Source organism: Mesoplodon mirus, assembly GCF_964341445.2.
Source record: "Mesoplodon mirus genome assembly, chromosome: 7".
Taxonomy (NCBI): Eukaryota; Metazoa; Chordata; class Mammalia; order Artiodactyla; family Ziphiidae; genus Mesoplodon; species Mesoplodon mirus.
In genome coordinates this window covers 110,385,566-110,413,143 of record NC_138983.1, presented here as the reverse complement: position 1 = coordinate 110,413,143, position 27,578 = coordinate 110,385,566, and the positions used below count along the sequence as shown (strand labels likewise).

General features: G+C 37.8%; 1 protein-coding gene across 1 annotated transcript; it reads right to left on the bottom strand.

Moving 5' to 3' along the window:
- Positions 1-27,318, bottom strand: CFAP300 (cilia and flagella associated protein 300). The gene is made up of 7 exons (XM_082627750.1): positions 27,199-27,318; positions 26,908-26,989; positions 16,733-16,808; positions 10,605-10,771; positions 7,647-7,819; positions 1,622-1,688; positions 1-720 (listed from the first exon to the last, which is right to left on the bottom strand). Exons 1-7 carry the CDS (start codon positions 27,306-27,308, stop codon positions 592-594), a joined length of 804 nt encoding a protein of 267 aa, XP_082483876.1. The 5' UTR covers positions 27,309-27,318; the 3' UTR covers positions 1-591.
- Between the last annotated feature and the right edge of the window lie 260 nt (positions 27,319-27,578).

Sequence of the window (27,578 nt, the reverse complement as noted above, 5' to 3'; positions counted from 1 at the left end):
TAATTTATTATGTGATAAAAGAGTTTACAATTATGTTCAGAACATTATTTTTTTATTGAGGATTTTAAGTGGGACAAATGAATTAAAGGAATTGTTATGTTTTCCACAGCTCCAGAGATGCAAATCTTTATGCAGTGAAGAAACGTAATTAAATGAAACTCGAATTTTAAAAGCTAACGATTCATATTAATGATCAGTGGTTAGAGATGTTTAGTTTTCTGTCACAATTTCAATCCAGAATTAATTTGGTTCTAAAATAAAATAAACGGAAAATTGAGGACTCACTCGAATTTTAATGCAACAAATATGAACTAGATTTTTAGTTCTTTGTAACTTTCTGTAAAAATTCCATAACTGTATTGGTGTAGATTATTCTAGGGATGAAATTTGGTTCCCGTGTTAGTATTCCAGATAAATTTAAAGAAAGGCATCTTGGTATTTGTTTTTTTTGCTCTAAGCAGGTTCTTTACATTTTACTTGAATTAACTTGCAAAGTAAATGTTTATCCATAAATCAGTATTAAAATTAAAAACTGGTAAATAAAAAATTGGTAATAAAAAATTATCTAAATATAGATAATCTGAAAAAACATTAAGACATTTCCCCCACGCCATAACAGTGGTATAAAACATGAACATGACGCAGGATAGGATCCACAATAAAGTAAGAAAATGTTTGTTCATGACTCTTTGTTGAAGGGTAGCACATACCAACAGAATCCTGAAAAAGAGAAACCTAAATTATTTAGTATACAACTACATTTAAATAATAATCAACATATTTAGCTATTATATATTTTGTGGTAAAATGTCACGAAACATATATCAAATCTTTGACCATAAGTTGGCAGTTAACTACTATTTTAAAATATTTGTGGGCAGCACAGTCTACTTACTATGCTAACAATACATATGTACTATGCAAACATGCATAATTCTTGACCTTAAGGATTTCATAGTCTAAAGTAAATTCTATCTTTGAAAAAAGTCCTAATATTGCAAAAATTTATTTTGCATTTTTCCTCTATCTTTGCTTTTTTCAGAACATGGTCTATACATACCACGCGGGCTGGGACTATGTTTCCTTTGTTTATCACTGGGCTCTAGTCCAGCACAGTAGCTGATACACAGTAGGTATTCAAAAAATAATTGTTAAATAAGTGAATACAGATACTTAGAAACTGCTTCATATGTATTAACAATCTTTTGTGTGATACTAAAATTCAAGTATCAGATTCTGTGATATAAAGACATTTATGTCATTCTTACTTATTTGCCCAAAAATTATTGTTTGACAGTCTAAAGAACTGTGTTCTACCTCATCTGAGCCACAGATTTAGCTCTAAAATAAGAAAGAACTATTATTAGACATGGATAACAGAAAAGAAGCCAGGGAAAAAAGTTCATACTTTCTCCAAATAAAAGCATACCTTATCAACTTTTAATTTTAACAGAAGACTATTTAGTTTATGTTAACTATGTTCTGTATATACAGGTATACGTTCTGTTAGCTATTCCTCTCTGAGGCATAACATCGTCCTAGTTGCTATCTCCAGCTATTACAATCCTCTTAATAACAAATAATTAGATTGGTTGGTTGCACATTTCCCCTCAATACTTACATATGCTGTAACTTTAAAGATAGAAGAGGTAATCTGTATTTTCTTGGTTTGAGGATTCTTTCGAACACTAAAATAGGGAGGAAAAGGGAACATTTTAAAATATAACAAGCACTGGCATAATACATTTAAGATGTTGATCCCTTTTAGTATTCAGGTGTTCTTATCCATATATAACATGGAAATATAGAATACCCAATTAAGTAGTTTGAAAAGAATGGCATCTGTGGTTTCATCAAAGGATGGGGCAACGTTAACTGAATTGAAATTGCAGAAAATTGAATTTTACGGTTAGAGGGTTTGAGGTCAGTTTGAGACTCAGATGATGAAAAGACTCCTAGGCCAGAGACAATTACTGGAAAAACAAGAATTGGTTAAAGTCAGCCTGAAGTGTAAACAGCCATAGGGGTAGATAAAAACATACTAAACTTAAAGAATTAAACAGGCTGAACATAAATGACAGTTCTGCCACTGATTTGTTATTTCACTTTAGGCAAGATTAACCTTTCTGAACCTCAATTTTCTCATATGCAGACTGGGTAGGATATGGTTCCCTTTAGGATTATATGAGAATTAGGTGGAGTAATGTATATGAAAACTATTTATTAAATTATTTATTACCAAATTATATTCTATTAAAATCACTTTCTCTCATAGCTCTCTTTCAGTTACCCTCCCCACAAAAGATAATCTGTAGCAATATATAGGGAGGAAGCAAACTGAGGATTGAGGAAATAAGCTACAGATATATATTTATATATTAATTCATATATAAATATATACACATATTTATAATGCTTTACAATTTGCAAAATACCTTTATATACTTTACCTCATGTAAAGATCACACAACTCAGTGAGGTAGGCATGATTTTGCCAATTTTACAGACAATAGAAGTAGAGCAGTTAAATGATACATTTCAGACATTCCAACTAAAAGTGGTATTTCTGGGAATAGAATTTAGGTGATATAGAGTCCAGTTTTCTTTCCCTACACCTCACCTGTTTATCTTATACCTTTATCTTACACCTTTATCTTATACCTCTAAATTCATATACATCAAAGGTATTGTCCATGTGTTACACGTGTAGGTTACATTTAAAGGAAGACATCCCTCTTCTTCACTTTATCAGGTGAAAGTACTTCTTTCCCTTCACTACATATGTAAAGAAATGGGGAGAAAGAGAGAGGAGGAGGAAGAAGGGGGACTCTGTGGGAGGGTGCGCATGCATGTGTGTTTGAGCTTGTGCACCTGTTAGAGATGACCAGATGCAAGCCATTTCAGGGTTCAGGGTTCAAGATTCTTAAGTAGTTTTCAGCTTTAACACATTTCATTCAAATTTAAACCCAGGAATCATGCAATTAAATTGATTTCCATATATTTCTATAATATAAGTTGAGGTCATTTTCTTTTATTTCTCTAATGCATAAGATACACTGCTTGAAAGTTGGAGACTACATTTAAAATTTCATGCTTATCTAAGAGAAGACTATCACCACTACATATAAAACGTTTGCATACACCTGTATGACCACCCAGATCAAAATACAGAACATATCTATAGTTATATCTAATTTTAAATACTGATCTGGAGGTGGTTATATGGGTGTAAACATATATCAAAATTCACTGAACTTATGTACACTATGATTTGTTCAGTTTACTATATGTAAATTACTCCTCAGTTTTTTAAAAAAAGAGCCCCTGTAAAAGTTTGTGCTTATCAAATAAACTTAGAGGAAATTTAGTATTTGATACTTCACATAGTAATCACTTAACACATACAAACACACACCATAGTTGTATTATTTTTAAAAAGAAACTACATTTGTACATTATTAGGAGTTGGTTCCTAATGGAAATAAATCATATTATTCCATGTTATTACCGCTGGTCCTGTATTACTGTTACTTTAAAATATCTCTAAGAGGGCTTCCCAGGTGGCGCAGTGGTTGAGAGTCCGTCTGTCGATGCAGGGGACACAGGTTCGTGCCCCGGTCCAGGAAGATCCCACATGCTGCAGAGCGGCTGGACCCGTGAGCCACGGCCACTGAGCCTGCGCGTCCAGAGCCTGTGCTCCGCAACGGAAGAGGCCACAACAGTGAGAGGCCCGCGTACCGCAAAAAAAAAAAAAAAAAAAAAAAAAAAAAAATATATATATATATATATATATATATATATCTAAGACAATTCGTCTAGTTTTTTATAGGTCAAGCAAAGTATATTATCACCTGTCCTATATCTCATAAGAAAAAAAGAAAAGGAAATGTGAAGTGATATTCATTTGTGTCCTAGGGTGTTCTACTAATAATTGCATTATATCACATTTTTGGCAGTCACTAATTCACTCTCCAGGTAACCATAGTTTTTAAGGATGCTGCAACATAATTTCCATGTAGTGCTTTTAAAAAGTATGCTTGTATTAATAGTTTAGAAATAGTGTAATGATTGGTTTCTTATCAATATCATTTGTGCTCATTTCTGAGGATCAGTCCCATATTGACTCTAAATGTTATGGTGTACAGACCATTCTAGCTAACTCTGCTCATTTTAAGACACAAGGACCCCACCGCTTAATTAGCATCTGAAGGTCATAATCTAAACCTCTCAGTACAAATCATAAAATCTGGGGCAGATATGTATTTTGGAGAACGTCTCCTAAAACTTTGACAAGAGCATGTGTTTAGTGTCTAAAGTAGGAAACACACAGGCACCATTAGTAACTATAGAATTATTTTTGAGATGCAATGAAACAATTGATCATTTGCTCTCCAAGAAAATGGTTCTGAAGTACTGCCTATGCGATTTAAAGGGACCATAATCCTTGAAAATAAGGCATTTTCCAAAACATTTAAAAGATGTCTTTTATAGGACTTGTAATAATGGATGAGGGGGAAAATATCTTAAGAATGTTTTTACCTTTTTGTTTGAGTCAGAGACCCCTAAAATCAGGCTCTGTAATGTGCCCTCAATATCTACAAACATAAGGGATGGACGTCTTTGCTAGAATGAATCAGGGACAATGTTTACCTGCAAGTGCAGGTTAGATAATGTAAGGTAGCTACTGCATGTTTAATTAGAAAGATAGCAAACATTTTTCTAAAGCATGTAAAAAAAACACCCAAAACTCAAGTAAAGGAACAGGAAAAAACATCCGTCTTGGTTAAGTTAGCTTGTACAAATGACTTGATTAGATACATGGCTCAGAATTCTGAGAAATTACTGATGATACTTCAAGTTCCACTTGTGCTTCCTCTACTTATACACCCCTTGATAAATGCTATGTTGAACCAACCTGTATCTTTACCTTAACCAACTGACACAGCATCTGACCCAAATCAGCATGACTAATATTAGAAAAGACCCATGTAGTGCATATGATAAGCAAACCAACATAGCTCCTAAGGGATTTTGAGGTCATTTAACGCATTCAGTTGCTTTGTGTTGGCACCGAAGCCATCTCAAGCAAATATTTATTCTAATCATAATTTTCTATTGAAGTTGCTTTGGGAAGACAATTTCATATCCTCCCCTCATTCAGCAAAGAAATTCATAAGCATGCTTAACTTGGATCATCAAGAGAAATATTTAATGGGTCTCAGAGAAAAGTAATGCTGTAACTGGGCTGGTCTCCTTCCCAGTCTCCCCTAGAATGACAGACTTGTGATGCATCGCCCCTGAAATGGGAACAGACTGCCCCCCTCTTTGCTGGCCCTTGTGGACTTGACTCCATCAAGACGTCCCTGATTGCTCACACCCACACTGACAATTTCTTCTTTTGAACTTCCGGGGGTTTTATTACAGTATAAAGAGCTGTAAACATTTGCCTATAAATAACTGAACATTTGATTATATAAAAAACGTTTACTTATAAAAGATTTTAAACAATTACTTTACTATTATTTACTATGTTAACTTGTAATTTCCTTAAGGTCAGAGACTGCCTGATGCCTCCTCTTGCACTCTTTAGTGCTTGGTCGAGTTCAGTGCCCAGTGTTAACACTTGCTGGTTGCCTGATTAAGTGATTCCATGGACACAATTCTTATCCTTTCTGTAAGATGTCATGAATTTTGGATACTCATTTTATGAGTGGTCATTACTCTTTGAGTCATACTTTTTCTTAGCACCCAAAAAGTATAGAGGAGTATCACAAGTGAGAATTCAGGGAAGGGAATGTTGGAAAAAATAGCAGTTTCTTCAATGTTTAGGTTCTAAAGTTATTTCTATTTCAAATATCTCTAATAGAATCTCTTCCTCCACAGCACATGGTAGTGAGGAATTCCACAGGTTCATGTGGTTGATGAGGTACAACACACTGTGGTGGCTGTGGTGTGTGTGTTTGTGTGTATGTGTGTGTGTGTGTGTTTAGGGTACATCGAGGAGTATCTAGCGCGAGTGCTAGAAGCAGTCTTGTAAGTTTTCATGAGCTGCAAATGATAAGAACAGAATATGTTTGATGTAGGTATGTGCATGTTATTTCTGAAATTCTATTTTGATAATTTCTCTTCAAACAATCTTTATGTATTGACACAATAGCTTTTTCATAAAAATCAGAGACAGATTATAGAAATATTTTTCTGTTTTTAAAACTATATCAAAAATAAACTCAGTAGAATAACTGAATCATGCAGTTTGTTGTATAGCTGTATGACACATGTAATGGATATGAGAATTGAGGTGTTGAGGATGAGTAAAGTAACAATCAAGAGTTTGATGAGAATCTAATTCTGTTGTTTTCCTATTAAATTAAAATTGTGGGGCTTCCCTGATGGCACAGCGGTTAAGAATCTGCCTGCCAATGCAGGGGACACAGGTTCAAGCCCTGGTCCAGGAAGATCTTACATGCCTCGGAGCAACTAAGCCCATGCGCCACAACTACTGAGCCTGCGCTCTAGAGCCCGTGAGCCACGACTACTGAGCCTGCGTGCCGCAACTACTGAAGCCCGCGCACCTAGAGCCCGTGCTCCGCAACAAGAGAAGCCATCGCAATGAGAAGCCCGTGCACTGCAACAAAGAGTAGCCCCCAATTGCTGCAACTAGAGAAAGCCTGCACGCAGCAACGAAGACTCAACGCAGACAAGAATAAAATAAATAAATAAATTTAGGGCTTCCCTGGTGGCGCAGTGGTTGGGAGTCCGCCTGCCGATGCAGGGGACGCGGGTTTGGCCCCGGTCCGGGGGGATCCCGCATGCCGTGGAGCAGCTGGGCCCGTGAGCCATGGCCGCTGAGCCTGCGCGTCCTGAGCCTGTGCTCCGCAACGGGAGAGGCCACAGCAGTGAGAGGCCCGCGTACCGCCAAAAAAAAAAAAAAAAAAAAAGTAAAATTGTGTAACTAAACTCTGGGAACCTTTGCTTTTACTTGTTCCTATCCCCTTTGCCTATAAAGATGATCCAATCTCTTCATCACTGAAAAACCCAACTAAAGAATGTTCACTCCAGTTAAAATAAAAGCATAAATAAAAGATTTGTAAAGTCTTTATCCTCAGTTGGTCTTCAAAAAAAAAAAAAAAAAAAAAAAAAAAACCCTAGTGGAATACCTAAAACAAATTTAGGATTAATTTTGAAAAGATAAAGATTAACACTTAGGTGAAAATTCTTCTATCTCTTTAGAACAAAGGTAATAATTTTTTTTACTATTATATTCATCAGTATTAGTCAAGCAAGTTCAAACACCCTGAGGGAGCTCATGTCCCCTTGAGATTTAAAAGAAGGCCTAGGGACAAAAGGGAGACCTGGAAGAAGGCAGTTGCTAGTAAGGGATGGAGTGGGTGACAGGTCTGGATGAGAAAACAAGGACAAGAGGCAGCTGAGAGGACTGAGGACTAAAATAGGGTCAGGGAAATCTAGAAATTTTGTAGCCTGGAAGAGAATAAGGAGGCTCTGACGAGGGGGTCAGGGTGGTGCTATTTTTACTCACTTTGGTTGTTAATAGATCCACAAATAGTTGCTGGGTAATCCTACCAGAGTTAAACAAATAATTTGCTCTATTAACCAGAGATTTACATATTGTAATCTAGCAACATTACCTCACTAGATTCTTATAGATAAGCTTTGTTGTTTCCAGATATGGATTAAGCACATCTTCATATTGACAAAGGGCTCCACCAAGGCAAAGATGTTTGAAAAGACAAAACAGGAACTCTTCTCTATCTGCTTGGCTGAATACTTCATATTTTTCTGAGTCTTCCACTAGCAAAACCTATGTAAGATGACAAAATTCATCTCAATGTAACATAATTTGAGGTTCTAATTTTTATGTTTTCAAAAGTTCCAGTTTATATGTTTAAAAGTAATTTTAGACCTATTTTAAGAACCAATCCTGAAGCAGTGGAGAAAATGATCTGTGAAAACTGTGCTTATTGTCCCTCCATTCTATCATTTTATCAGGTACAGACAGTGAAAGGAATAAATCTAAACCTAAGCCTTCTCTTCTTCTGCTTTCTTTGTTCTAGTTTATATCTTTAGTAATCATTTCAGTGCTACTGAAATTTTAGAGTTGAGTCACTGTGAATCTCATTCGGAAACAATGGGAGTATAAATAAATGGAGAAACTTCTCCATCCCATAAGGTCCATAGTCTTTGCTTCCATCAAGAGGCTAAACACAAATGGTCATTTTCTAAGCCCTTTCATAGTGTTTGGATTACTATTTTCCTTATGCCCACAGTTACACCATTTTGAACTATTCCGGTAGCTGGAGCCTCATAATCACCTCTTCTTCTATTCTTCTCTAATAATATCACCTGACACATCACCAAGCTACATGGATGTTTGCTCTCTTGAGACCTTGTTACCTCTTTCAGAAAATAGTTTGATTAGGTCTGATGTGGGGGATTTTCTTACACCATTGGGCATTATAGACAATTGCTTAATTTGTTGACTGTAGTGGACATGAACAGGTGATGAATGTATACTACAAAATATATTCCTTTTATTGAATTGCTTATAGCTCATTTACTTGAAAAAAGAATGTGAAATAGCTAATAATAAAATATTGATACAGTAAGATAAAAATAATAAAAGACAAAAGAATGTAACCAAGATATAAAGTGGGAAGAGAAAATAAAAATACATAAGGAACTCTACATGGAGAAAAGCTTTAAAACTTGTGCATAACATTTAACACTACCATACACTTAACACAAACATAAATACACATAAGAAACTCTAGATGGAAAAAAGCTATAAAAATTGTGTATAACGCTTAATGCTATCACATAGGTAAAGGAAGGATATATGAGTCATATAACAATCACTGTCTAGCAGTAAGAAGTACACTTTTTATTAGGAAAATTGATTAAACTTAACATTTTATTTACCTCAATCTCAAATGAAAATCATTACAAGGTCATTATATAAGAGGCATTAAAAAGCAGTAAACTCTATGGTGTTGTCTATATGTAGTTTACTTATAATGACTTGATGAAAGCTGAAGTTATATGTAGTAAAAGGTAAGAGGAAGTGGTCCACAGTTTATTGCTATCTGTGTGGCACATATAAGACCTGTAACATCTCCTCTCCCTTCCTCCCTCTCTCTCTATAAGGAAATAATGTGATATTAAAACCCAAGTTTGCAGCCCTAAAGATCTGGCTTAATACAAGGGTGACAAAAGCCCTTAGGGATGAATAGTTTACACATTCCTTACACAAGGACTCATATATTGAATTGATTAGGCTGTGCAATTAAAACATTATAATTAAAAACATTTTTGGAGAGAATGTTAAAACAATATCATTTTATGTCTGATCTCCCTCTCTATTAACATACAGATCTGTTTAGTTGTGTAGCCCTCAGAGAGGAGATAGGCAATGGTTAATGAGTCCAACTTCTGAGCCGCAGTCAGGAAGGAGGCTATTATCAGAACTTAATTACACAGTGTGCCAACAGAATCTGTGTAGCTACACAATGGGAGGGCCCTTTCTAGTTCAGGCTAAAGCTAAAAGTTATTTATATTTTTTTCAGCCAGAAAGCTACCAAGTTAAAGCCCGCTCTGTTGCCACAGAGTGGCAAAGAACACAAGAGCAAAACATACAGGCAATCGGCAAAAAACCCTGAGCCCCAGCACTTCCTGAATAGAGGTACTACTCATGGCAATAAATAAGCAGGAGGCAGTTTTGCAGGGTATTCTGTTGAAGAGCAAACCATATATGAAGAAACTGAAGCTTAGAGAGGTTAAGTATGACAGTTATTAAAGTGACAGAGCCTAGATTTGAACCTATGTCTATTTGATAGCCCTAATTTTTGACCTCTATGTAAATACTCTTTCTCATCAATTCAAATAATAATAATGATGATATTTCACTTTAACAGCATTTCATAAAATGCTTTCTCAACAATTTTAGGAAGAAGGTAGAATGGGCATTTTAATTTCCATATTGTACAGATAAGATCTTGAGGCTCAAGATATTGAATGACTTGCCTAAGGTTATTATTATCTTGTAAATAATAAATCAGGAATCAGGAAAATAATCCATGTCTTCTGATGCCAAGTTCAGTATGCCTCTCATTAAAACAAAAGTTAACTTAGTTAATCAAATGCCTTTTTGATCTCAGCAATGAGATTAAAAGATTATTTCCCTCCAGGGATGTTTTTAAATATTCATTTGATATGTTAAGAGAAAACATTGAAGAAAAATAATCATCAATTAAATAGGCCAGAGTTTCTTGACCTCAGCACTACTGACATTTTGGGCCAGATAACTTTGTTGTAGGGACTGTCCTGTGCATTGCATGATGCTTAGCAGCATCCCTGGCCTCTACCCATTAGATGTCAGTAGAAGCCCACTGAGAACTAATGAAATACACACATAAGCAAGTTGGTAAGAAAAGTGTCATCCAAGAAGAAGCCTACCCGGGTAATGATTATTACTGATCATTATTCATTGATAAGAGGTATTTTATGGGTTTTAGGCAGGCAAAAGTTTTTGACATTAAGCATTTCCTGAAATGAAATTCTACTGTGAAAATTTAAAATTCTGTACTTACTTTTCGTAATTCATCAGAAATAAGGAAGGGATCACAAAAAGAATCTAAACATTTAACAATATGTCCATTCTCTCGTACAATATCTTCATCATATAACGGATTAAAAAATGACATTGAAAGCTGTGTGCAAGGAACGTTTATAGCTTCAATTTTTTTCACTTCAGTTCCTGAATAAAGAGATATAAAAATTAATTTAGTACTCTCAATTATTGCCAAAACAAATATCACTCTGCAGAGATTCTAAGAAGTAACCAAATACAACATATGGTTTGTTTGCTTGTTTGTTTTTTGCGGTACGCGGGCCTCTCACTGTTGTGGCCTCTCCCGTTGCGGAGCACAGGCTTCGGACGCTCAGGCTCAGCGGCCGTGGCTCACTGGCCTAGCCGCTCCGTGGCGTGTGGGATCTTCCCAGACCGGGGCACGAACCCGTGTCCCCTGCTTCGGCAGGCAGACTCTCAACCACTGCGCCACCAGGGAAGCCCACAACATATGTTTTGATATATTTAAAAGACACATTAGTTTGGGGATTTTATTAAATTCTTATTTTGCAGGTTATTTTTATTAATTATTAAAAGTTTATAACAAAATTTCACCATTTCAGGCCTAGATGAAGGATATGTAAATTAGAAAATACTTGAAAATGAAATATTTATTGTGTAGTAGGAGGTTCTTAGATCAGTTTTAATGTATATATCAGAATTGCCTATTAAACATAGAAACTGCTTCATATGATTTTGGATTTGTATTATGCTTAATGCTTTATAATTCATATTACAAAAATTTTAATTAACATAAGTAAGGATGTTTCTAAAGTCACTGAGGGTATTTTGAAAATGTTTCTCTCCATTTAAAAATTTCTCCCTTGTGATCTCACTTATAGTGTTTATTACAAAAAAAAAAAAAAGGTTTTCCAAATCAACGTAAATTTCAAACGAGGCCCTAATCAAGTTATTACGAGTGTTAGAGAAATTTGAAATCCTGGTGTTCTGTCTATTTTTCTCTTGTAGCTCTCATTCTTCCCACTTCCACACCAACACCACCCCCCCATTTATTTCCTCAATGTGTCTTTCAGGAATGGATTTTCTGTTACTAGAGGTTCTATTAAATTGCAAAAAGACATAAAGATTAAGGTGAATACTTTTATTATTGCCTCAGCGAGTCACTCAATCGGTTTCTCTCTTTTATGCACCTACATACGCACACGCACTCACTCAGATTTAAAGGGGTGGAGTTCTCCTTGTTCAAAGTTCTAGGATGATTGCAGACTTAGATATGGTGTGTCCTCTCCCCAATATATTTGCTGGATCTCTGACCTGAGAAGCAATTTGAGCTTGAGAAAGTAATGTTGGTGATTATTTACACTTCCTCCCTCTGGCTGTCCACCCAGAGTCTTGCTAGGACCTGTTGCTCTCATTCTGATCCTGAGCTGGGCTACTGTGGAGGCAAGAAGAATGCCTGGAGCCAAGAACTGTGCATGCCTCAGTTATTTCAAAAGATATGCTGCTAAGAAAAGCTCCTTTTGTTCTAGAAGCAAAATCCTTCGGGGGATTAAAGTAAAATGAAGACCCTAGAAAATGACAGAGTAGGTCTGAGTAATATTGGAAGACCAAAGAACAAGAGCAGTATAAAGCCAGGCAATTTTCAAAGATGGGTTGGTGGCCATAGGATGAGGGACTGACATTGGGCAACATGCTATTTTAATAAATCTACCCTAGGTCTGATTTGGGGAGTGGCAGGAGGGTGTGGATGGTGAGAGAAGGTAATTGAATTTAAACCACTTAATCTGAAACATAGAAACAGAACTTTCTATGGACTGAATTGTGTCCCTCCAAAATTCGTATGTTAAAGCCCTAACCCCCAAAGTGATGGTATTTTGAGATGGAGCCTTTGGGGAAGTAATTAGGGTTAGATGAGGTCATGGGTGGGGTTAGGAGGACTTCAACATATGAATTTTGAAGGGACACAATCTAGTCCACAGCCTTCTGCCCCTGGACCCCCAAATTCATGTCCTTCTCACATGAAAAATACATTGATTCTATCCCAACAGCCCCAAAAGTCTTAACTCATTCCAGCATCAACCCTAAAGTCTAAAGTCCAAAGTCTCATCTAAATATCATCTAAATCAGATATGGGTGAGAGTTGAGGTACAATTCATCCTGAGGCAAAATTCCTCTCCAGCTAAGAACCTGCAAAACAAGACAAGTTACATGCTTCCAAAATACAGTGGTGAGATAGGCATAGGATAGATGTTTACATTCCAAAAGGGAGAAATAGGAAAGAAGATAGGGGTGATGGTCCCAAGCAAGCCTAGAACTTGGCAAGGCAAATTCCATTAGACTTTAAGCCTCAAGAATAATCCTCTTTGGTTCAATGTTCTGCTTTCCATACCTACTGGGGCAGCTTTTCCCCCAAGGAAGTGTGCTGTTGAAACTGAGGGGGTGACCCTGACGATCTCTGAATTGCCTTCTCAGTCCTTCTTCTCTTTTCTTGAAGAATAGCACATGCTTACAGCTGAGTGGCTCCATGGTCTAGCCCTGTAGGATCTAAAAAGTCTGATAGCCTTCATTTTGTCTCATTTTTTTCTGTCCCCTTTAGTTCAAGCTGGCAGTATCTTTGCTGGTACAATCCCATCTCTATTTCTGGCTTCTGCTGAAATGGCTGATTAAGTCCATGAGTTGCACCCATGATCTCTTTATCAAATGGTTGCTCAAGGACACATTTAGTGTTCTCTTCAGAACAAGGTTTCTCATTTTCTGCAATATGGATATGCTGAGAATTTTCCAAATGTTCAAGTTCTGGTTCCGTTCCACTTAACAATTCCTTCTTCAATTCATCTCTCTCCTTCCATATTTTACTATAACCATTCAGGAGGAAACAAGCCACTCTATCAATACTTTGCTTAGAAGTCTCCTCAGCAAATATTAATTTTATCACTTACAAGTTCTATTTTCCACAAAAACACTAGAACACAGTTCAGCCAAGTTCTCTGCCATTTTATAACAAGGATTGCTTTCCTTCCAGTTTTGAATGCCATGTTCCTCATTTCCGTCTGAGACCTCACTAGAATCAACCTTAACATCCATATTCTAGCATGCACCTCAAGACTTTTACAGACTATAACCATTACACAATTTCAATGCTACTTCCACATTTTTAGGTATTTTTACAGAAGCACTCTGCTTGGTACCAAAATTTGTATTAGTCTGCTTGGGCTGCTATCACAAATTACTGTAGACTGGGTAGTTTAAACAACAGACATTTATTTTTCCACAGTTCTATAGGGTGGGAAGTCTAAAATCAAGATGTCAGCTGATTTAGTTCCTGGTGAGGACTCTCTTCCTGGCTTGCAAACGGCTGCCTTCTAGCTGTGTCCGCATGTGACAGACTCTTATAAGAACACTAATCCCATCATGAGGGCCTCTCAAGACCTTATCTAGGGCTTCCCTGGTGGCTCAGTGGTTGGGAGTCCGCCTGCCGATGCAGGGGACACGGGTTCGTGCCCCCGTCCGGGAAGATCCCAAATGCTGTGGAGTGGCTGGGCCCATGAGCCATGGCTGCTGAGCCTGCACGTCCAGAGCCTGTGCTCCGCAAAGGGAGAGGCCACAGCAGTGAGAGGCCCGCGTACCGCAAAAAAAAAAAAAAAAAAAAAAAAAAAAAAAGACCTTATCTAAACCTGAAATCTCCCAAAGACCTCGTCTCCAAATACCATCACATCAGGAGTTAAGGCTTCAATATAAGACTTTGGGAGGGGACACAATCCAGTGCATAGCACACACTCTCTGTTATGTAGAAATTTGGTTAAATTATGTCTCCAGCATTTATAAGTTTTACAATGCATCACGAAGATCACACAGAAAGTTAAGAATGTATTGTTTTCTCCCCCTCAATACTAGCATTACAATACGCTGGATAGCTCCTTTTTACTTAGTGTCCAAGTCGGTGCTTTTCTGGAAACCCCGTTAATGTGGAAGTGACAGAGGCAAGATGAGTTCTAGAGCCTGGATTTGAATCTCAACTCCACCTGGCCAGCTATGTAAAACTGCACAAGTTACTTAGCTCATGCCTCTGACCCCTCATTTTTTTTTTTTTTCCCGTACGCGGGCCTCTCACTGCTGTGGCCTCTCCCGTTGCGGAGCACAGGCTCCGGACGCGCAGGCTCAGCGGCCATAGCTCACGGGCCCAGCCGCTCCGCGGCATATGGGATCCTCCCAGACCGGGGCACGAACCCGCATCCCCTGCATCGGCAGGCGGACTCTCAACCACCGCGCCACCAGGGAGGCCCTGACCCCTCATTTTTGAAATAGGGATATACAATAATACCTCTCTCAGAGTTGTTTTGAGAATTAAAGGAGGTAAATGTGCATAATGCCCTTAGCTCAGCACATAGGAAGCACCCATTACACGTCAGCCAAAGAAGGGCATAGTATGTCTAAAAGAAGGGGGCCGTGGCAGCTGGCTGAGAGGATAAATCAGCACCAGCAATTGGCAATGTAGGTAGTGTAGCCAGTAGTGAAGGAGATTCCATCATCACTCTCTTTAAACCTGGTTCACTTGCTTGAAAAATGTCTTTTCTCTCATTAAACAAAAGCTATTTCTTATGCTTATAAAGGCCCCCAGAGTAAAATTAGAGAGAAGATGGCCAATATATGAGAAAAAGAAGAAGAAAAGCAAATAGGAGGAGATAAAAACAAGTTAATGTTAAGAGTACAAGCAATCCACTAGAAACTTCTGTTTCTGAAATGGAGTGCTACCTCGTCTTCTATTTTTCAGAGTACTTCTAATTGATTCTGTCAAGTACATGTGGAATTTTAGAACCTTTCTTTTTGCAGTGCCTTTTACAATAATTAGAAAAAAGTCAGTGCTGTTTTGTGAAGTATGTACCAAAATGGGGGAAGGTAGAATGCCTATTTCAATGAACGTTATCTTTTGTAATCAGTTTACTGAAGTTACTGTAAACATGGTTTGTAAACACTATGATACATGACTCTGATTATTTCCTTTTGAAGATTTGGAAATGGTAAATATATTTGCTTAGGTACTCAGTTTAACTTTGTAAGTAGTCTGAAGATCACACTGTACTAACTGTTTGTTCTATAAATTTTGCAGTGGTCTTTAGCCAAAAGCAATAAAATTTGACCTACTAAGTCCAACTTCATGAACTGTTTGTAAACTTGTGCTTGACTAACACTTTATGAAAAGTTATTTTTGTGTAAGGCCACTAGAGTTCCATGAAAATACGTTGCAAGAATTTACCAAAACAACCCCATCTAATTTAAAATCAACTTACATTTTCTTCAGCACATGTTCACATTACCAACCAGATTCTCCTTCTAATTGGAATGATAATTGTTAAGAGGGCTCAACCTAAATTTTCAAATACAGTGTTCACGTTTCTGTTTTCAAAATGGTCTTCTGTTAACTCTCTAATTTATTCCTTGACCTGAGAGATATTTAAGAGATTTGAGTGTTATTAAGTATTTAAATGTTTGGGTAATTTTCTTTAAAGATTTCTAGCTGTGTTTCAACGTACTATGAAAATATTATCTATATGAAGTTCTCCTTTTGAGAATTTAAGACTCTCTCCTCCATGATTTAATATATTATTTTTAAAGACTGTTCCATGGTGGCTGCCAGAAATCCATTCCCCTGACCCAACTGAGATTTTACCCATGCATCCGCACATCCGTGGAATCTTACCTGACCCTTTCCCACTGGGTAGAATTGACCACTCCCCTCCTTTTTCTCCCATTGTTATGTTAGCACCTGTGATACATTATTGCACATATTTTAAAATATATCAGTGAGTTCCTTGAGTACACGTTTTCTCTTACTCACCTTTATGTTCCCTGCATCTGTCAGAGTCCATGAAAGGTGCACAATAAATACTTTCCAAACAAATGTAAAGAGTGAAAAGTTGCTCTTAGGTGTTAAGCCAGGATAGCATCAGTGGACTACCAGGAGAAAGATGCAGGGCAGGCCTGGCACAGTTGATAATATATGACTTTGATGTTGTCAAGCAAATGAGTCATTATTCACAATTTATATTTTAATAATGAAAATTCCTGAGGTAAAATTTTGTTATAATAGTAAAATAGTAATCTGAAGAGGTGAAAATAAATTTTGTTTACCTAATGTAATCCACTGTCCAGAAGAATCTGAAAGTAACTTCAAATTGGGAATAACATTTGGATCTTTAAAAAAAGCCTGAAATACAAATTTGAGGGGAACAAGTTAGATATATTATTATAAACAGTAATAAGAATTACCTTCTTAAATAACTACAGTAAAATCTCATTTAATTTAAATTGGGGAAGGATAATTTTAAATTGCTAAAATGTCTTAAGCAATAAATGTTTCATAAAGAAATGAAGTTCTGTTACCTTCAAGTTGGAACAGTATGAACAATACTGTTATGTCCAAGTAGATACCTTTGGGACTAATTTAATAAATAGAAAGTAATGATTTACAGTGAAAAGTAAGAGGTTATATAATGTTTGAAAATTTTTTCTTTCAAACTTGTTCTCCCAATTAACTGATGTAAGTAATCACTGCTTCCACTCTCCCCAACTAAATCTAAATCTAAATGTAATTGTCAATTTAATTCTATCCAAGGGGCACATAGAAAAGTGATAAATTTCACTTCTTAAAAAATGAAAATTTTCTGTATGGCAAAAGAAAGAAAAGTAGCCAAGAGTTTTATTTCTAGGTACCAGCAGTTGACTCTGGCTGAAAAGATCTGAAGAGAAACTTATTAAAAGTATCTTAGGCAGTCTACATAATTATCAGGAGATGTAGAGAATCAGGCTAAGTGCTGGGCCCTCAGAATAACACAAAATCATATGTAGAACTGCCCTGATGAGGAAATAGTCAGCCTTGCTATAGTCCCATCAAGCACTAAAAAGAGCTACCATGATCCTTTCCTCACCAAGGCTACTGTTCCAGGACTGCCCTAACTGAAAGCTGGATGCCTTTGCCATAAAAATTCAGGATTCTGTGTGTACCTCTTTCCTTAAGGTTGCTCACTTTTCAAAAACTGGTTTTGCACTGATAAATCTGGTTGGTAGCTCTAGATCCCAGATTTGTGCTCTGAATGCAAAAGGGGCAAGTATTACACAGTGAAGGAAACCATCAACAAAATGAAAAGGCAACCTACTGAACAGGGAAAATATTTGCAAATCATATATTTGATAAGGGGTTAATATCCGAAGTACATAAGGAACTCATACAGCTCAATAACAACAACAACAAAACTCCTAAAAATCTGTTTAAAAAATGGGCAGAGAATCTGAATAGATATTTTTCCAAAGAAGACAAACAGATGGTGAACAGGCACATGAAAAGATGCTCAACACTAATATCAGGGAAATGCAAATCAAAACCACAATGAGGTATCACTTCACACCTGTTAGAATAGCTATCAACAAAAAGACAAGAAATAACAAGTGTTGGCAAGGATGTGAAGAAAAGGGAACCCTCGTGCACTGTTGGTGGGAATGTGAATTTGTGCAGCTACTATGGAAAACAGTATGGAGGTTCCTCAAAAAATAAAAAAATAGAACTACCATATTATCCAGCAACTCCACTTCTGAGTATTTATCCAAAGAAAACAAAAACTCTAATTCAGAAAGCTATATGGACTTCCCTGGCAGTCTAGTGGTTAAGACTTCACCTTCCAATGCAGGGGGTGTGGGTTCGATCCCTGGTCGGGGAACTAAGATACCACATGCTTCGGGGCCAAAAAACCAAAACATAGAACAGAAGCAATATGGTAACAAATTCAATAAAGACTTTAAAAATGGTCCACATCAAAAAAGCTATATGCATCCCTATTTCATTGCAGCATTATTTACAATAGCCAAGATATGGAAACAACCTAAATGACCTAAATGTCCATAGATGAATGAATGGATAAAGAAGTTGTGGTGTACACACACACACACACGCACGCACACACACACACACACACACACACTGGAATACTACTCAGTCATAAAAAAGAGTGAAATCTTGTCATTTGCAACAACATAGATGGACCTTGAGGGTATTATGTTAAATGAAGTGTCGGACAGAGAAAGACAAATACTCCATCATTTCACTTATATGTGGAATTTAAAAAAACAGAACAAACCAAACTAAACAAATAGATACAGAAAGCACACTGGTTGCTGCCAGAGAGAAGGGCTGGGAGGCGAATGAAATGGGTAAAGGGGTTGAAGAGGTACAAACTTCCAGTTACAAAATAAATAAGTTATAGGTATGTAATGGACAGCATGGTGACTATAATTAATAATACTGTACTGCATATTTGAAAGTTGCTAAGAGAATAAAATTTAAAAGTTCTCATCACAAGAAGTTTTGTAACTCTCTATGGTGACAGATGATAACTAGACTTACTGTGGCGATCATTTCACAGTACATACTAATATCAAATCATTATGTTGTATAACTGAAACTAATATAATATCATGTCAATTATATCTAAAAACAGGCAAGTGTTTCGGATTCCACATCAAACTTCCTAAAAAATGAAAGGTGGAAATCACTCCAAATCACATGTATGTTCAAGAAGTGTTGGTCAGTCAGAAAACATAATGATGTCCATGATGAGTAGTAAAGAAAAAAAAACACAATAGACTGGGAGGAAATATTTGCAACAAATATGATTTAAAAGGTGGGGGAGGGGGCTTCCCTGGTGGCACAGTGGTTAAGAATCCGCCTGACAATGCAGGGGACGCGGGTTCAAACCCTGGTCTGGGAAGATCCCACATGCCGTGAAGCAACTCAGCCCGTGCGCCACAACTACTGAGCCTGCGCTCTAGAGCCCACGTGCCACAACTACTGAAGCCCGCGTGCCTAGAGCCCGTGCTCTGCAACAAGCGAAACCACCACAATGAGAAGCCAGCGCACCACAACAAAGAGTAGCCCCCGCTTGCCACAACTAGAGAAAGCCCCCGCAGCAACGAAGACCCAACGCAGCCAAAAATAAATAAATTAATTTAAAAAAAAAGGTGGGGGAGGATGACATCAATGGCTTAAAAAAAGCCCAATATTTATAAGAAAAACTGACAGCCTGATTTAAAGATAGCCAAAGGATACAAAAAGTCATGTAAAAATTACAAATAGCCAATAAACTTATGAAAAGATGCTCAACTTCAAGAGCAGTGAGAGAAATGAAAATAAAAACCAGAAGATACCATTTTTACTCATTATATTGGTAAGATTTTAAAAGACTAGTAACAGACTTCCCTGGTGGTCAAGTGGTTAAGACTCTGTGCTTCCACTGCAGGGGACACGGGTTTGATCCCTGGTTGGGGAACTAAGATCCCACATGCTGCACAGTGCGGCCAAAAAGATTATAAAAAAATAAAAAGACTTTTGGTCAGAGTACCAGAAGATATGCACTCTTACATACTGCTGGTGGAAGTGTGAATTTTTACCACCTTTGGGGAAGTATTGGATACTATCTTGAACTTTAAAAACATGTATAGCTTATGAACCAAGAAATTCCACTTTTAGGTATGTGTCATATAAAAATGAAACCACCAATAGATAAGATTTATGTGCAAGGAATTTTTTTTAGTAGTATTGTTTGTGGTGTCAAAACCTGGAAACTTCAGTGCCTATCAGTAGAATGATTGAATAAAATGGCTGAATAATAATAAAATAAAAGTGGTTGAACACAGTATATCTATACTAGATGGTATGCAGTTATTGAAAAGAAAGTATTAGAAGAGAATGTAAGCTCCAAATACTTTTTTTTCTTATTCACTGCTATATCCCCAGGGCCTGGCATTTAGCAGTTACTCAATAAACATTTACTGTATTGAATTTGAAGGAAAGCCGTAAGTATTTTGAGCAAAAAGAGTGGTTTAAAAGTAATACGTTTGAAAAAACAAAACAAAATAAAACCTATTTATATGAACATAAACAAAAGTATGGAAGAATATATACCAAACATTAACAAGTCACCTAAGAAGTGGTGGTTGTGTAGGCTTGTGGGAAGAGAGGGGTTGAGAGGGCTGGATTTGATACAGAAAGATTGTTGACTCTCTGTTCTTTGTTGTTTAGATTGTTGCAGTAAATATTTATCTTATTCTGACACTCCCTTTAAGCTGTCACTCTCTTTTCCTAAATAGCTTCTTGAAAGAGGAGTCTATCTTGTTTCACTTCTCTGTCTACCAGTTACTCTTGCTCCCATCACTCAATTGAAAGTACACTTGACATCACAATTCCAAAAATCAAATGGACGCAGTCCCTGCTCTCATAGAGTTTACAGACTAAAATGGAAGATATTAAGTAACACGCTATGAGTGTTATGAAGAAATGCAGGGTGCTATAATGCAAGTATGTAATACGCAGATCTACTCTAATGGTTTTGGGAAGAAAGGTTAATGCAGAAAGAACATTTAGGTTTAGATCTAAAAGGTGAGTAGGGGTCAGCTGGGCAAAAGGTATACTGGTAAATTCTTAACAACTGATACCCCTTCCTCCCTGCCAAAAGCCCTGATTTGTAGCACTTGCTGATTTCCAGGGTGGATTTCAAGTTGCCAAAAGCTTAACAACCAGCAAAGCTTCCTGAAGATTTAGCAGTTAGGCTGTCCTGAGCTGGCTCCAGCATGACACTGGCAAGACTATTTTTCAAGATGGAGAAAATGTCAAGTCTGTAAGGGGAGAACGGAGGGGACTTCCCATTGAAGACAAATAACGAGGTTCAGTGTGACCAGAGTTGATGGGCCGATGGTCTGATGAGGTTGGGGAGTTAAATAGGACCTTGTAGGTCAAGTCAAAAATTTTTATCTTAATCTAATATTGATCTAGATTGATCAGTATTTTGAGCTTAAGGGCAGTTGGAAGACCCTGAAGAGATGTAAACAGAGGAAAGATGTGATTAGAGTCATATTTTTAAAAGCTCATTCCTGCTGCAGTGTGGAGATGAATTGAGGGGCTGTAAAGAGACTGATTAGGAGGGATGGTACTACTGTAATCCAGAAAGGTCTGATGTTCACATGAGAATGCTATCATGTCAAAATGATAGCAAGTGGGAGGGAGAGAAGTGGATGGATTCAATGAATATTTAGAAGGGACAAAGGGAGAAGGAGGAATCAAAGATGACTCTTAGAATTTTTGCATGAATAATAAGGCAGAATGAATGTCGTTTAATGAGAGGCAAAAGTGGAGAGGACCAGGTATGTGGGTGAAAATTCATTCAACAAATATTTGTGAATGTCTACATTATGCCAACCAAGACAAAGTCTCTGTTCTCATGTCTCCACATTCTAATGGTGGAGGTTAAAGGTAAACAATTTACAGGTATCATATATGCCCAATTACAAAAGTCTTCCCCAAAATTATTCTTCAGAAAAAAGGGAAGTTGCCTTATAACTTTAAAAAGTCAAATAAAGAATGTTTGTGCAATTATTTTAATTTATATAATACACATCTTGAAAAGATACACATATGCTGGAATTAACCCCAATTAATACTCGTTTTGAATGCTTTTTAGAGGGCTTCTGAAGAATCAGCAAAAGGGAGAATTTAATTCAGGTTTGTAATTATCCCTGGGGGGTATCCACTTACAATTACATTTTAAATGTCATAATGAAAGGAAGTAGGTTAAGTGGCTTGCAGTGAATTGGCCTGGAGCCAATGGAAATAAGTCTTCATAAAGGCCCCTCAAAGCAACAGTTGTTGTTATTGAAATAAAAATTATATACCTGAAGAATGAACTTTTTTAAAGAAAACAAAAAACCCTGCCCTAATGTGTACAAATGGTATTTTGGGTTATAGAATTTCTAGTGAGACATTAGAAGGGATTCTCTGAATCTCAGATAGCTTTAGGAAAGCTGATATCCTTTGGAAAAATATTTGATTCACAAACTACTTCCAGTGATAACAAAGATACTGATGTCAAATGCATGTGAAGATTTGCATAACTTTGTTTCATAAAATGTGAGAGTAGAAACATATTTCTAAACTAATTATTTTATACAGTTTAAATGTATGTTTATTATATGTCACACATATGAAATATAAGTAGATGTTTGACTTTATCATCTATCTGGCAGACTGCTGATTTCTGATCCAATATCAAATCTCTCCTTCTTCCTTAAGGAATCCCAAGTTTATTTGGGACAGCAATGTGCTCAGCTAAACATTTGCAGTTCCTAGCAGTCTCTGTGGTATGTGGTCCTGAGATGTAAGCAGAGTCTGGTCATGAGATATAATGTGTTGTGCGGATCTTCAGAAAACTCTGTAAATTAAGGAGCTCCCTTGCAGGACATATGGAAGGTTCCTGTCATTATCCCTAGTCCAGGGTGAGGATGCCAACACTACATACTAAGCCCAGAGCTCTCTCTTGAGACTCAAAGTGAGATAATATATTGAACTATCTAGGATATTGCCACTTGTATGCACCTCAAATTTAGCATGCCTGAAACTGAATTCATTTTCATTATATATTCTTTTCCACTTTCTGTGTATTTAAATCTGCCACTCTAATCAACCAAATCAAAAACTTGGTCATCCTACATGTTGCCCTTTGCCTAACTCTCAATTATCTTATCAGTCCTTGAGTACTACGTTTCTCATAAACGTCTCTCCAGGCCATCCCGGTGCCCCTGTTTTAATTCAGGGTATCACCATATACTGTCTGGAGGATAACAGTTTCCAATTTGTTCTCGCTGCTTCCAGACTCAGTCCTAACAATCTACCTTCCATACTTCTGCCAGGTGATCTCAGTACTTTAAATTTTACTGTCTTGCTGAAAACCTTTCAGCAACTCCTCAGCAGCTAGATAAAGCCTAAACTCCTTTGTATGGCACATAAAGTCTTATACAATATCGTCCCACCCATCTGTCTAAAATAATCCCACTTTGTCTACCTGACAAACTCCTACTCATCTTTCAGGCCCTAGCTCAAGTGCCCTGTCTTTTGGAAACCCTCCTTTAACCACCTCAGTCAAAAATGACCACTTTCTGGGCTTCCCTGGTGGCGCAGTGGTTGAGAGTCCGCCTGCCGATGCAGGGGACGCGGGTTCGTGCCCCGGTCTGGGAAGATCCCACATGCCGCGGAGTGGCTGGGTCCGTGCGCCATGGCCGCTGAGCCTGCGCATCCGGAGCCTGTGCTCCGCAACGGGAGAGGCCACAACAGTGAGAGGCCCGCGTACCGCAAAAAAAAAAAAAAAAAAAAAAAAAAATGACCACTTTCTCTTTTGTGTCACTACCGTACCTTGTGCATGTTATGTTTTATATCACTTCTCATTCTGCAATGCAATTTTTGGTCTGTTTCCTTCTCTTTAACTGTGTATTGTTCATCTGTACAGACTTAGGAACTAAAGAAATATTTGCTGGATGAATATTTCCTTCCTTCCTTCTATCCACTTACTACCTCACACATAAACTTTTGGAACATAATTTGTTTTTAAATTGAAAGGGAAAATTCATAATCTGGAATTCTAGTTTAAGCAGTACCCTTTGTTCAGTTATAGTTTTTGTAGTAGAAATGACATGGAAGTTGGAGTCAAAGGCCTGGGTTTTGCCATTTGCTGGGCAAGCTTGCACAAGTTATTTAACCATTCTGAGCTTCAGTTTCCTCAGCTGTAAAACGGGGGTCAAAACACCAAATTTACCAGATTGTTGTAAAGATTAGTGATAAATGGATAAAAAGTGCTGAAAGCTAAATCTGGCACACAGGAGTCACTACTGCTTTGGGAAAACACTTTGTAAAGTAGTATTCAAATGTTAATAACAATAACAGCACTTATTATGAGCCAGGCATTTTGCTAAATATTTTATATAATTCATTTAATCTTCATAATAATCCCATCAGATATTCAGCATTATTTTCATTTTCAAAAAGACACGCACTGTGACCATTTTGCAGAAAAGTAAACAGAGGCTGAAGAAGGTTAAGTAACTTGCCCAATGTCATAGAGCCAGTAAGTGGCAAGAGGTGGAATTTGAACAGAGACAGCTAACTTGAGGCCAAATGAGCAGGGGATCCAGGTTTTGTAGGGCTCTAAGCATAAACGATTTTAGGGACTCTAAGAATACAAAACATCTACTTTTGAAAAACTCCAAAAACATGTGAACATACTGCTGGAGTATCTCCGAGTTCCTTGGAAGGGGATTCTCTAAGTGAGGGGCCCTGAAGATTCATTAGCTTCAAGGTAAATCTCCTTCTGGGCCATGCTCTTAGCCATAGTGCTTTATTTCCTCCAAATTAGTTACATGAGTAAAAATAATGATTGTATGAATACAGTTCTTTAAATTGAAATATGGGAATAATACTGTCTACCTCACAGGAAAAAAATAGGATAAATAAACATGAAGATATTGAAAATTAGTTTGAAAACAATTGCCTGCTATTATGGAAATTTGTTGTGCTTTATGGATGAATTTTGATTTTGTTGAAGAACTTTGTGTCTATTGAACAACCCAAATTAATTTTACACCCTTCTCTATGAAATTTTTCTGACACCAATGACCCTCCAATTGAGTGATCTTTTTTTTTCCTTGTGCCTAGGGCACCTTATAAATCCTCCAGTATAGCAATTATTTTGTCTTGTAGAGAATTCTTTACATTTCTAGCTTCCAAAACTGTACACATCACTTACAAGCTGGGATCAGGTCTCTTCATCTTTTTAATACCTCCCAGCAGGGATACAGTAAGTATCCAACAAATATTTATTGAGTAAATGGCTTATATTAAAAATTGCACAGCACTCTAAAATTCAGCAAATTAAAATCCTGATCATCTCCTTCTAAAAAAATATTAATTTGAGAGCCAGTACTGGCATAAATGAAAAATATTAAAAACTATACAAATTTTACCATGAATATTTGAGAAATGTCATTAATGCCACCATCAGTGGCATATTATATTAACATTATAACACTAACTTAGGTAAAGGGAAATAGACATTTAACCAATTTACCCTCTGTTCAGGGTTGAAGAGTATTCCACCCTCAACCCTCTACCCAAAATTCATGTCCTTCTTGGAACCTCAGAAAGCGACCTTAGTTGGAAACAGGGTTGTTGCAGATAAAATTAGTTAAAATCAGGTTATACTGGAGTAGGGTGGGCTCTTAATTCGATATGACTGGTGTTGTTATAAAAAGAGAAGAGACACAGTCATGGACACATGATGAGAGAGAGCTACGTGACTTTGACAGAGGTAGAGATTCAAGTTCTGCAGCTGCAAGCCAAAGAGTGCCAAGGACTGCTGGCAACCAAGAGAAGCTAGGAAGAGGTAAGGAAGGATTTGTCCCTATAGATTTCAGAGAGAGCATAACCCTGCTGACACCCTAATTTTGGACTTCTAGCCTCCAAAACTGTAAGACAATACATTTCTGTTGTTTTAAGCCACCCAGTTTGTGGTACTTTGCTATAGCAGCCCTGGGAAACTAATTTCCCTCACAGTAAATATTTCGGTTTCTTAACTAGGCTAATATTTTCTTCACTGCACTATCATTCTGTATGAGATGATCTGATTTTTTTATTTGTTGGCAGTCTTGCCACGGGTCTGTAAGATCCTTGAAAGCCAGGCTCCTGTCTGTCTTGTTCCTTCTAGCAACCCCACCACTTGACAGAATTCCTAGCACATGGTAGCTCTCGGGAAGTGTTTGTGAATGAGTAAATAAACTATGCCAACTATGCTACAGTCAATGCCTGAAGGGCATGAATGGCAAAAATAATATCACAAACCATAACAGTATTTTCCATTTAATTGAGGATTAAAAAACTTCAGGATTTTAAATAATGTGAATGAAATTTAACAAACACACCAGAATTTGCACCTTCAAATGAGTTTTTCCCTTTTCAAAGCAGCTACCTCTACCAGCTAAAGACTTATTCCAATAACTCTGCCACTGTTTAAGACTTTTTCTGGAATTCTTCATTGGAACTGCTAATAGCGCCTGTACTCACAGGGTAGACTTGATTTCGAGAAACAACCAAAAGTAATTTGAAGCTAACAACCCTAGTAAATAAAGCTGCTGATAAGGCTGGATAATATTTAAAAATGAGGTGTACCTACTAAAAGAGAGACCCAATTTTCTAGCAAGAGACTGACTTTTCAAAATGGAAAAGTTCTACATGGCAGGATACTGAAGATGAGCTAATTTATGGTGATACGAAATGTAAAAGTTCCTCTTAAAACTGATCATTTGAACCTTTTTATTATTCTCAAACTCCAAGAAAACGACGTCACTAAGTAATGGCGTCTTCACAAGAATTTATGCCGAAGTGGGAAAAAGTGTAAAATCAGCAGTGGTCCAAGGAACTCTCCAACCCCCATACCAACCATAACGAAATCATCCTTCCGATAAACCTGAAACGTCTGGTCAAACCCGAACGCCTGCGCCTTGATTCTACCCAGCATGGACCTGGGGCAGAGAAGAGAAAAACAGTCAACTTGGGGTAGCATCCTCTGGGGGAGCACATTCAGCCCGTCCCACCCACGGAGTCCGCCCCTCGCCCCTGTTACTGCTGCCTCCCGGTTTCACTCAGGAAGGGGCCGCCTCGCCGCCCAACCCGCGTCTCCGCAGGCGCGAAGACCGAGGGGCTCTTCTCTTCCTGCCCCTCGGCCTCTCACCACTGGCGGAGCCGGCTGGTGGTCTCCGGAGTGCTCAGAGACTGGAAGGTTTTCTGAGGCAGGAATCTGAAGTAGTAGCCGCCAAAAGACCCCAGCTCCCCAGCCGCCATCTCCGTCTTGGCTGCGCGGAGCGAGGGCCGTTTCCACAGCAACGCGGGGGCGGGTTCCATAGCAACGCGGCGGCCGTCGGGTAGGCCGGACGCTGCGGGGGCGGGGCCAGAGTGGGGCGGGGCCACGGGTCTACCTAGGCAGAGGAAATCTGCCTCCCGGCCCGGCGGCAGCCAGCGGAGGAAGAATCCCCCTTGGGGTTTCGGGGCGCCGCTACCGCAACTCCTCCCGCGCGTACCGTCACTTTCGCTCCTTCACGCCGTCTTAGCGGT